General features: G+C 37.1%; 1 protein-coding gene across 11 annotated transcripts in view; it reads right to left on the bottom strand.

The window, feature by feature from the left end:
* The window catches only part of KCNMA1 (potassium calcium-activated channel subfamily M alpha 1), a 511,181-nt gene that overhangs the window by 38,366 nt on the left and 459,604 nt on the right, over positions 1–13,211 (bottom strand). For all 11 annotated transcript variants that reach the window (XM_059820930.1, XM_059820929.1, XM_059820934.1 and 8 more), the window contains one exon: positions 10,139–10,331. In XM_059820930.1, the coding sequence (XP_059676913.1) occupies positions 10,139–10,331 (193 nt within the window). The remainder of the gene's footprint in view (positions 1–10,138; positions 10,332–13,211) is intronic.

Genomic DNA, 13,211 nt, shown 5'->3' with positions numbered 1-13,211 from the left:
GAACTTCTTTACTTTGAGGGTGGCAGAGCACTGGAACAAGCTGCCCAGAGAGGTTGCGGAGTCTCCTTCTCTGGAGATACTCAAAACTCGCCTGGACACATTCCTGTGCAATCTGCTCTAGGTAAACCTGTTCTAGCGAGGGTGTTGGACTAGATGATCTCCAGAGGTCCCTTCCAACCCCTATCATTCTGTCATTCTCTGAATGGATATCACAGACTGGGATTTAACTGGAAAGAACAAAGAACTAAAATCTAGCTTTCTCCTGTAACGTTATTAGACTGGTGGAATCTGCTGGATATCGATGCTTTGTATCTTTTCCACACTAAAGCAAAAACAGTGACATTGATCTCTGAATTCATGTATGTCCTTTAAAAAAACCAACCACCTTTATGCATATAAATAACCATTTACTAAACAAACAATACATACTGGAGCAAAGAAAGACACCAGAATTATGCTCATGAGGCTGCCGGCTACGGTATATAACTTTCAAACTATCTTGTAATCCTGTAATATATTATCTATATGTTCCATTTTCTTGAAGTTATCTTCATAATCAAGATGCTATCACAAGTATCGTGGGCATTGGAACTATTTTTAATTTTCATTTAAAGAGCAATTAAAGAAAGACAATGGATACACAAGATAATAAAGTAAGTGATTAGCAGCATGCAAATGACATAAGCTTAATGATAATACCCTGTTCTATTCTCCAAAGGGCCTGTCGAGAGAAACCCTTCCTACATGTGGTTGTGCAGCTAATGTGCCTCAGCCTACAATTACAACATTGCTGACACCATTAACCACTGAAACAACATCACTTCATAAAATCCTTGTTGTCTCATTAAAATGCAAAGGGTCACGTAATTTACCAGCATTGTGTGTCTACTTTTGTTGTGGGTAATTAGCAAGCATTACCCAGCATGGACTCCTACTGGGAAAAAGTGAAACTGTGAAATATTAAAAAGATTTTTTTTTTTTAATGGGAATTTGAAAGATTCAAAATTATAACTTCAACCCACCTTTTATTCAAGGAGCTATGAAATACAGACCTTTTATACATTTAATGTCACAAGATTTTATGGTTGGTTATTTTAGAAACTTAACTTCAAATTTTAAAAAAATTACTCTTGTATAATTGGATCTAGATACGTATCTCCTTCTGCAATTAAGAACTTTTAAAAAATACAGAGACAGAAAAGCAAAACACCTTACAGTTTCTTAAAGACTTAAAAAACAAATAGTTTCTTCAAAAAGACTTTTTTTAAAGTTAAAACACAGAGATTGGTGCAGTACATTCTAATACCCATGTTCCCTTTCTTCTTGCTAATTGAAGTCCCGAATCATCATTTAAAGCAACCTTGATAACATCACTATTGGCTCACATCTTGTCAGGGAGCAGAATGGTCTCTTATTCTTTAAATGGAAGTTTTGGAACATAAACCACATTCCAATAAAAGTGAACAGAAAATTATGAATTCATTAAACCACTTTGGTATCTTGTGCTATATATAATATTTATATTCCAACTACTGTAAAATATGCTTTAATATCTTTAGGCAACTATAAGGACTTAAATATTTATAAAATGGCTAAAGATAAAGTATAGCTCTCTTATTCCTACATACAGATGATGTAAGGCATGCAATCAAAGACAATAACACTTTCAACCCATTTGTCATCTTAAAGGAGCCTTTCAACTTCAGATCCCTTGTGTGCAATCTACGTAAGAGTTGTTGCCTACATAGGCAACTCCAGAGGAGTTTGCTCCTTAAAAACTACCAAGAGTGCTATACTTCACATAAAACAGGGGTTTCTGAAAATGGAGACAAAACTATAAATTTGCAGGCAAAACAGCTCCAAGTGGGGCTTCAAAATACTGCTGTATTTATCTCTGGGACATCTGGGAACAGGAAGCATTTTGATTTAATATTTCATAACATAGAGGCAATTGCTTCCTTGCCTGGTGTATAATTAATGCTCATAAAAAGAGCAGGTTTTTTTTATTCCTCAGCATCAGAAATGCACAAAATAGTACACCTTCATAATAGGGGGTTTGCTTTCAAGATGTTGAACAGCAAATAATAATAAGATAGAGTCACCATGAATTTATAACAGTCTTGGGATGGTTAAATATATTTATAGTTTGTGTGAAATCATGTGCTTGATGTACTGTATTATCTACCTCCTTTGCCTGGTTTTACCTTTCCCTGGCTGAAGCAGAAGGTGTCTTGAAAGCAGAGGAGAAAGAGGCAATTGTGAAAGCTTGAAGGTATTTGGGCTAGGACCTTGCAGCATTTCTCAAATACAGGGAAACTGTGTCAAAGAAACTTGTCTCTCCAGACATTCCCCAACACATTCTTAGTTTATAAGCAACAGAATTGAAAACCTCTTTTCTTAATAGTTTTTCTCTCTTCCTAGGAAAACTTCCAGAGAGACAGGAAACTGTTCTCTGTGTGTGTAAGTTCCAGCAGCTAATATTAGCATCCAGCTACAAGGAAAATAGAAGAAATGTAAACAGCGCTAGGTGGGACCTCTCCTCTGAAGGGTTTCTTGTGAAGGCTGGAAGGCTAGCAAGGTCCTGTTTGACAGAAGGGAATAACTCCTGACATAGATGGCTTCTGTAGCACAGGAAACAAAGTTAAGTGAACAGCCTCTCTCCTACCCAGCTCCTTTAGTTCATTTAAGTCCAAATCTTGCAAAGACTTGCACATAATCTAACTTTACACAGGTGGGTAGTTTCATTGAAGTCAAACAGATTTATTAACCTGTAGAACATTGAGCACGTAACTTAAGTTTTGGAACAAGCAAGGCATCAGATTGTAAACTTGCCAGGGCAAAGGCCGTATTTTATTCTTGTGTATATCAGGACTATGACAACAAGCTCTTAATCCCATCTAGAGCTCCAGTGTGCTACCATAAAATAAATAACAGCTATCAGCTGATCCATCTGGTTCAGCAGGATAAGAAATTATGTGCATGTTGCAAAAAGGTAGTACTGAGTTATTTATCACAGTGACATAATCTTCAAAAATTGGATTTTTTTGTGAGCAAATAGTGATGTGGGACGTGTGCTGGGAAGTTAGGATACCTTTATCTCATTTTTCAGTTATTAACTTCATTACTTAGGATGGTCAACCTTTGTTTTGAAAAATAATAATGAAACTGAACTACAACAAACATTGCAAAATTCAGTTAGTTAAACAATAACCAACCAATCAAGTAGAAAATTTTTTTAATTGGATTATTATTTTTGTCATTTACAACAACTGATGCTAGCAAAAATATAAGGAGCATTCAGAAACACACAGCATAAAAACATCCTTAGTCAGGTGTAACCTCTACACTAAACTATCAGTCCTGACAAACCAATAACCCTGATGTCAATGCAAAATACTTGCCTTTTTTGCAAATGTGACTGGGAGGAGTGATACTGTCTAGGAGAAGATTTTTCAGAATATCTATGTGATTTAGGAAATTATGAGCTAACTTTAAGTATAACAAGCATTCTGCAGCCTAAATTACATCGATTTGCAAAACCACACAGGAATCTAAGTGTTTAAAAGATTAAAGTTAGCATCATAGCTCACTTTGACACTTAAAAAAATTATCCCCAATCTTTCACTTTTTGCCAGCACTATTGATTTATTTATTTTTAATATTACATCTACATTTAATATTCTACATTTATTTATATGCTTTCCAAAGGAGGTTAGGTAACTCCTTAAACTCTGAAACTCTTTAGCTGGCTTAAGTAAAGTTTGATTGTCTGTGTTTGAAAGTAAGGCTCTTTATTTCTACATTTTCATGTAATAGAACAAATTAAACATAGGAAACAGCGCTGGAGTTGCCATAGGATATTGAATTCCATAACAGCCTGAAAAGTAACTGCATCTATGGTTATCAAACCCTATATTCTGAATCTTCACTTAAAAACTTAAAATCTTATGACTGTAAAATAAGAGAAATAAGAGTCAACATTCACCAAAAACCCCTCCTTCAGGAATAAAACTATTGTTTTGAACTTATAACAAACATCTCTAACAGCAGTACAATACAGCTATCTCTGAAAGTGACACAAAACCTCTGCTAACCAAGCATTTCAGACAGTATTTATCCTTTCCCCTTGTTTAAGAATTTTCTCTCGTTTCCAATCCTGATAATACTATTGTTCTTCTCTCTCTTTTGCTAACATTTCAGAGATAAAACTATCAAGAATTATTGATTGGTAGAGGTGAAAAAGAATATATTACCTGCAAACACAATGGAGTGTAGATCTCAAATTTGTTTTAAGAGGAAATTTCTTGTGAGACTAAGTCCACCAAAAATTGCAATAATTTAAGAATTGATCAACAGATTGTGAAATAAATCTAATGAAACTCAGTGGCTAACTGTTTTTGTCCTTTCAATCGAAGTTTAAGCCACCTCCAACAAAAAAAAGATGATGAAGCCACAAGTGATTTTTAAAGGAACTGGATCAAATGAAACTAAACTTGTACAAGGTTATTTTAGCTTGTGTAATCTGTTACACTTGAAAGTCAGTGTGTAAAATTCTGAGTATGTTTATTTGATTTTATAGGATTTTCCCCAGAAGAATCCTGCCACAATGTGTGAGATGTATTACCCAGGAGTTCATCCCCTCTTTATTTTTTTCTCTTTATTCTTTCTTGTTGGAGGATCTATTACAAGAACTGTACATGGAGGCCTTAAAAAAATCTCTCATGTGTTGAAATAGTGTTCCTAGGGAAAATTCTCATAAGTTGAAGTAATTCAGAAAACAGCTGCAATTGTTACTATGCTGAAATACATCTACCCTGCTGTACTGTGATCTGTCTTGTAATGTCCATAGAAAAAATGTTACTATATAGCCTCCCCTTTCTGTACTTTAGACCTGCTTGGAGCCTTAAGATCACTTTTCTTTATTGTTTAGTCAGTGTTTTTTAATGAAATGTAGTGCTCTTATTATATAGGACTCAAAATAAGATCTAAATCACTATCCAATAAAAGAAAATTATTGAGTTGGATATCTAAAGTTACTACCCAGAGGCTACTCTGATACACTATTTATAAATCTCTAAACTGTTATGTATAATTGTCTTTCTGGATTTGGGGAAGAAAGCCAAAGAGCAGTTTTAGTTACAACTGAAGAAAAGTATTTGTGCTGGGCCCTGTTCATCTGGTGGGTAAAACAACAAGTAAAATTCCCACAATGTAAGACTCTGAAAGAAAACACAAGAAACATGAAAAACTAAATGGGAACAGTCAATAGATGCTACTTGAAGAAGAAAGGATGGAAAGGTCAACAGAATGAGGGAAAGAAGAATTACTGGAGCTCTCCCAACATAACTGCCAAGGCAGAGCCCATCCCAGACTGGATGGGCTTCCTGGGTGCTTTGGAAAAATGTTACGACTAGGGAGGACAAATGCTTGACATGGATCTAATATTCTTTGGTCTTCTCTCCAAAATACTTCTTGATAAAATAATCTCACTTTGTATTTGAGGGGACAGAATGAGTATCAGGAAGGATCAAGGGACGATAAAAACAGATCTCCAGTACCTGAGAGTGACTTTTTTCCTCCACCACAAACATACCTCTCTACAAACCTTTCTAGGAAGACAATCAGTCAACATCTGTAAGAGGAACTGCAAAATAAAAACAGGACTTCCTTTTCACAAATAAGACATCTGACTGAGTTTAGGAGTCATTTTGTGAAGAGGTGGGCTAAGCTCCAGCTTTACAGCATTTTGTATCTCAGAAGCTGAGATATCTTAATGAAAGTGATAGTTTGCTGCGGCTTCAGTGGGATACACTTTGGCCTTTCTGTCCTTGGAATCTAGGTCTCCCAAAGGCAACAAACTGCCCTGATGATTTGCAAAAGCTCATTTTCAGGACATCAGAGTCTGCACCCCTAACCTCTAGCGAGCCTAAGGAGTTGCTCAGTCAGCTTTGAAACGTTCAATGCAGACAGCCATGCTTTCAACATGAGAGCTTTCAACAACACAGGTCCAATTTGAAAGACATTCTGTTCTTTTTGAGTAGAATTACACATTTTATGGAAAGGACACTAGCAAATCCTTCCAGAACAGTTAGTAAGCTTTTCCTTCTAAGGAAGACACCTTGTCTCCATTCAGTTCTGGTGTAGTCATGCATTTGGTTATATGTTGCTAGACAGCTGATGATGAACATAGATTTGACAACTTAGTTTACTGTCATCTGCTGTAGGTACTGCAGGGTCCTTTGTAACTCTGGTCCAGAATATTTTTTTTTCTGGGCCTTCGAACCATGAGCTATTTTTTCTTCTTCAGGAGGTCAAGGCAGAGTACTCTGGCTGGTTAAGATGCAATTCTGGCAGGATCAGTTAGGACTTAAGGCAGGCAGACCAGAGGACAAAAGTGGTGCTGCACTATTTATAGAAGGTCCAGACAATTAACGCTACCCAGTCCAAAAGCCTGGGAATATTTTAACACTATAAGGAGACACCAGCAAGTCTTTGTTCCTGCATGAGAACCACTGTGTGTGTATTAAGTTGATCTTGAACTAGTAATGAGAAAATCCTTTGTTGATATAAACCAGATTAATTCAGTACACTTTATGTCAGCAGTTAACTTAATCCATTGGGAATTGGCGGCCCTATTGTTACAGAACTTTCCCTATCAGGAAGCCTTGCTGTCATACGTCCACCCTCCTGTTCCTTCTACAAGGCCTTTCCTCTCAGATTGCACCTGGGTTCAGTTGTCGGTGCAATGCTATGTCCCTGGTTGGAAAGGGCGTGTTTGGATGGATACAGAAGGTTGGCTAGTGATGAATGCTTATATGCCTAGGACTGGAAGTGTCTTTGGTGTTAAAGCAGGTAACAAGGGTGAGGCTCTGGAGAAAAGGGAATGAAATCCCCAAATTTGTGGGTTCTTTTTCTGCTACCAACTTAGAACAAAGGAGTTATAGACATGGCCCTGTAGTTGAGCACTGGCCAGTGATTATGGCTTATTTGATGGTTAAATAAATTTGCATCCTGCTTTTTATAGTGCACTTCTTGTACTGATGTCATCTTTTGTCTCTCTAGAGTGAAATAATCACAGATAAAAACTGGAAAGACCCTTGTGCATTCAATAACCTATCAATTAAATGACTGTAATTTTTTTCTTTCTCAGAGGCATAAACATTAATTATAGATCAGGTTTTCATATGAGATTCCACTGCTTAGTGACTGCAGAATTACACTAGCTTATTACTTAAAATAGCAAGGGTAAGATTACACTGTTAATTCCCTCACCAAAAATCTCGCACCTTAGCCCATATGCTTCTCAGACTGTTCACACATTTTGTTTTGTTTCTTCTCTTTTCAACACCCTGTCACAGGTCAACTGACATTCTTCGACACACCCAGATTTTCTAATGTCAGTGTTTCCTGTGATCAGTAATAGGAGTCACATAAAAGAACAGCACAGAACACACTTTCAAGAGATGGTGTTGGTGAGGAACGTCTCAATTCAAAATCATACATTCAGATCTAGAAAAATTCAGACTGGCAATACTTAAGCTTTGTACCAGCTAATGTGTTAAGGATAAGTAAGTATGTCAAATAATACACAAACGTTTAAGCAAAAGTAAAATGACAACTCGCTCTGTAACTAAAGGTACTTAATTGCCAGTAAGAAACTGTGAGGTGGTTCTAGTATGCTGTTTGTTGACCAGCAAAAGTTGAATCACCTGGTTTATATAATTGTCATAGTTGTGTCCATCATACGTTAAAGCTGCATTTCATAGACAAAAATGTCACATTGGATATAACTCCCAGTAAAGTCTGAGCTATCTATTGATCTAATTGCTTCTGACATTCTAACCATTGTATTCAAGGTCTTTCAAGAAAATTTACTGTACTGAAAGCAATGCAACCAATTCAGGAGTGGTGGATAGCATAAGCAGAGAATTTACTGGGAAGATAACTATGTTCTGAAGCAACTGGTTTTAGCAGAACCCCTCCCTAGTCAGAGCTCCCAACTAAAATAGGCTGCTGGTTACCTGCCTTATGTTATGCCCTGTTTCCCCAGAAAAGCTACAGAAAGAGTCACCTGTTTTTTTTCATGCAGACTGATATTTACCTGAAGAAATGTCCAAAATTTCTAAGTATGTGCTAACCTATTGTGCCTCTGCTTCTCTGCATCAGCAACATTGAATAGGGCTGAAGGGATTTGGACCATGGCCCCAGTCTACACTTCCTGACCTATAAGGGCTATGGTGCAGCAACAACCTGGATTATTATAGAATCATAGAACAATTCAGACTGGAAGGGACATCTCAGGGTCTCTAGTTTGACTTCCTGCTCACAGCAAGGCCAGCTATGAGGTCAGATCAGGTTCTTCAGGGCTTTATGCAGTCAGGTCTTGAATATCACCAAGGATGGAGACTAAAAACTGACAGGTGTTCATGTGGTGCACAAGACTGTTATATTGCTAGGTTTTTCCATCCTCATTCAGGGATGGTCTAAGATCCAGTGTACTCCCACAGGTAAAATACAACAGCCAAGTGTTGGAAATACCACTAACCTCTGAGCAAAGGCAGAAGAAGGAAATTCTCTCAGATTGCCCACGCTCAAGAATGGAAAGGAAGGGAGGAAAGGGGTGAGACAAACAGATTCTATTTCTTGATGATTTTTATTACATGTGTGGTAGGAGACTGAGAAAGACCCACCAAAGAAGAGCCAATAGCCTGGTAGTGAAAGTACACATTTAGTTTTGAGGTACAAAATTTCAAATCCCAGGTCTAAATCAGCAAAACAAGGAACGTCCATGCCTGTCTTCCACTTCCGCAATGAGCTTCCTAATCATGACTACAAGTTATCATAGTGTGGGCAAGTCAGTCTCACAAATTTTTAAGGGAAGAACTCTAAAATATTTGAGGTTGTATTGCTTCCAGGACACAGATTTGAAACTTCAAACACCCATGGGATTGAAAAAACACTTCCTTCCTCCTCTTCTTTAAATCTACTTGTTATCCAGAGAACTATCCAACCTGACTTTGAAAATTTCAAATTTTTAGTTTCCTGGTACAATTTAATTTCAGTATTAAATTCCACAGTTTTATTGCTGATTCTAAGAAAGAATTTTCCACATTCAAGAAGTTTCTGTATTGAAGAAGTTACACTGCTGCCTCTGATTTTTGGCTCATAATTCCTATTTCCTGATTAGAGTGTAAAGAGGAAAAACTGAACTTAGTCGTAGTTTTCACAGTCCTTGAGGGAAAACTATCTCTAGGTCAGGCTCATGGGGAAATTGCAGACCAAAGCACTATCCTTTCTACACCTACATTTTCAGCAGGACTAGATCCAGAGGGAATATTTACTGCAGCACTTAATAGGTTTATCGAAGGTAGGACTTCAGCTGCATAAGCTGCAAGACCCTTCAGGGATGGGAAGATGATTGTTTTTACACTGATGGTCTTTGCCAGGGTGCTTATGACTGTTTTGCAGCTGCTTTGCACAGGCACAGTTGGTGTAAAATAGCCTTTGGCTACCGATGAATCAGTCCCCTACTCTCAGCAAAGACTGAAGGATTTTGTTCAATGTCCTTAAATGGGATGAGTACATGTCAAACCATGGGAAGAAATCAGCTTTGAGTTAATTCTAAGTGGCTTTTTGAGCAAGAAGGCACAGGAACCGTAAAGACAGTTTAAAATTCTTGTTCTTTTTATTTTACTTTTTGGCTTGTATTAATCAGCTTTTTTTGTCTGTGGTTGCAATGTGCTTTACATAAAAAAGCAATCTTGTTAGACAGAGGCTTCGGGTATTCCGAAGTGAGTACGAGTTAGCTTTGGCTGTATAACAGCAACTGCCCTGGTAAGAAAGCCACAGAGCAGGGCAGGGTGAGAAAGCAATGATTTTATATATATTTTTAGGAAAATTTTAAAATGACAAAAAATGCCAGTTCCATGTTCATTCATTTTTCCTCTGCAAGATATGCTTTGTGAGGTAGCAGAGAAACTACGTGGCTGTCCCTTTAAAAGCCATCATACCAATCAGCAGGTTTAACTGTCAAGCAAGCTGATGTAGGGCTCTTTGAATTACTGAGTGAGGGATATTCTTCCTGCCAGGTCCTGTCCCCTGTAGGCACTGCAAAGAAGTATTATAGGGCAGTCCTTACCTTGGGAATTAGCCTGCAAGACCCCAATGCTGTCATCAAACTGCATAGATTTGATGTTGAGTGACGCCAAGATGCATTCCTTGTCCTGCAGCGAAGCATCATCAATATTATTCTGATTGGCTGACAGGATAACGCACATGTCGCAGAGGTTGATGTTGACAGCCCTTAAATCAGCCCGACTTAATGGCGTACCCTTCGGCACAGAGGAAAAAAAAGGGGAGGGGGGCAGGAGAGGAAAAAAAGAAAAACAAATTAAAGATTGAGAAGGAGCTTTGGGAAATTATTTAACAAGTATCTTTTTTATGCTCTGACATTAAGCTGGTCTAACTATGTGCCAGGGAATAGGAGACGTGTGCTAATCTAAAGGGTAGTTGGTGCTGATGGCAGCATTTTAGGTTCAGTCTCAATACTCAGTCAAGCTATTACTAACAAACAAGAAACAGGAATAATGCCAGCATTCTACATCTCATCGGTGACTTGAAATTGTCTTGATTTAAGTTGCTATCATGTGGCAACCTCTGGCACTCTGAATATAACAAGGGGTGTGTTTTAAATGTCTATTTATCTACTACCAAGTCACAACAGTCTTGGGCAAAAGAACAGCAATTTAAACAGGAAAGCATTATGTGTCCTACACATTTGAAATGCAATCAGGATCAAGCTATTTTTTTCTACCTGAAGCAACACACAAAAAAGGTTAATCCTTTTCAATGCATGTTTTTGGTGCTTCTAGAAGGAAAATACACTTATCTTCAAAGTTGCGTGATTAAACCCTTTGAAACAGAAACAAGACTTCATCTTAATGGGCACAACTCATGCAACATTCCCTGCTTCCACAATTCTCAATCAGAGAATGCAATAATTAAAATGAAATGTTGTGGTAGTCCGTGGGTTTTTTTCCTAGTTAACACAAACGAGACATGACACTTAACCCACTGTGTTTTGTTTAAAGATAACACTTGCCTTTCACATCCAGCAGTCCACATCTATAGTTACAGAATATTAAGTCTATGTCACAGGGGCTGCAAAGTCCATGAAAAAAAAAGATTTTTTATGGAAACTAGATTCTGCTCTGCTGCCTCACATGGTTTGATACCCAAGGACCCTAATGATGATGAGGAGACTAAGCTGTCCCCTTGTCACACAGCGACTTTCATAAAACCAAGTCAAGACCCTACTCTTCCATCTCCTGATCACTCATGGTGAACATCTCCTGAACCGAGAATATTCAATGCAAAAGTGAATTTAAAATGCACAAAGTGAAGGCAGAGCTCAATTCTTATTCAGTGATTGCCACCTAGTTTCAGATACCAGCCTCACTATTTCACGTTACTTTCAATAATTTGAGGCATGAAATTTTGTGGAAAACAGTATATATCGAACAGATATGATTTAGTTATAAAGTACTCAAAAGTTAGGATATGATTATTCCTGCCACCTTAATTCTGCCCTTTGTGTCTGTACTGTACACCAAGTGAAGCAGGATTCCTGTGGGGAAAAATAATATGCAATCATGTAATTAATTAAAGGCTTACTCATAATGATTTTATGCAAAGGGACAGAATTAAGGCTGCCTGAGGACATTTAAAATTGGCATTTTCCTACTTTATAAGAGTTTACTCAGCAGCTTAAATGCCTCTTTCGATACACACTTTAAATGAAATTTCCACTTTTTTTTTTTAAACTAGAACAAATGTTTTTATATTCAGCTGTAACCACATCCCCATCAGATATCAGCAGCAAGTTTTACCTTGTGAACCAAAGCACAGAGAATTAGGAAATGAGTTTGAGTGGCCTCCCTTTAACACATGATTCCTACCAGTATGACCTCAAAAACTTTAGTAGACTTTTAAATTAGCATAATTAGATCAGAATAATGCTGATATTTTTAACTTTATGTCACCCTTTTCAACCAGATAGGTTAGGGAAAAAAAAAGAAAAAGCAGTAATGAAGTCTGTGTGGTCTTCAGCACCATTGATTACTGTGTAAGATATAATTACTTTACATGTTCTGTATTTTTAAAGGTGCATTAACTAACTATTTAAGCTGTTTAACTTGAAATTAGTCCAAAACTACTCTAAATTTGGGTGCAAACTGATTGGGGAATGTAAAGGTGGTGTATATTTCCTTAGTGCCTCCTCAGAATTCAGAATCAAAACTTTACAAATATGCATTATAATAATGGATATACATTATATACTGGATAGTTTGGAAGTAGAAGCTGGATTCTATTCTACTCCACAGTTCAACAGTATTATTAATTTAATTCTGATTCTTTAGTCTTTAGCCTTCACAGTGACTGGAATTAAAAGGGATTGGCAGGAAGAGGAGGATATTAACTGACCAAATCTGATATTGACACCATTTTTGTGACAGCAGAGAATCTTGTGACACCATCTGTTGGATCAGCTTACAGAGAAAAGCCAAGGGCTAACACTAAAACTGCATTTACAGCAACAAAGACCTACAGCCTGAATTAATCAGAAGTGAAGGCAGTCTTTCCATTCTATAGCTATTTTCCTGATTATTCGGTTTAGATTACGTCCATAATTGATTTATTTATTTTTAACTGCTGAAATTTAATTATTAAGAACTGCTAAATTCATAATTTTTCATTCTGATAAAAACATACAAACTCACTTTAGTCTATAACGTACAGAGCATTCTCTTTTGCCCTTATACCATGGGCTCATTTCCCTTTTGCCTACATCTTTGTGGGTCATTTATATTTATGATCACTTAAGATCACTAGCTTGAAGGGCTTCATTTGTTTGTCCTGGAGCTCGTGTTTCTACACATTGGGCACACAAGTGAATGATAATGATATATATAGAAGAAAAAGGACATATGCATTGTGGTTTTAGTGGTTGTCACTACTAAAATCAATAGGAGTTCTTCATTGATTTCAAGAGTTTTATACATGAGTATGGCAGGACTCTGAACTGAAATGCTATGGCAATGTTCCTTATAAAGTAGGCCGGCCTACAGAAAGTTTTTATGAATATAGATAGATATTATGTAGATAGAGTAACAATAATTATTTTCAAAGATTTTCTGGGTATAAATACATAA

Source organism: Gavia stellata, chromosome 9 (genome assembly GCF_030936135.1).
Source record: "Gavia stellata isolate bGavSte3 chromosome 9, bGavSte3.hap2, whole genome shotgun sequence".
Taxonomy (NCBI): domain Eukaryota; kingdom Metazoa; phylum Chordata; class Aves; order Gaviiformes; family Gaviidae; genus Gavia; species Gavia stellata.
Note: the sequence above shows the minus strand (reverse complement) of the source record. Positions and strands in the feature narration are given on the sequence as shown.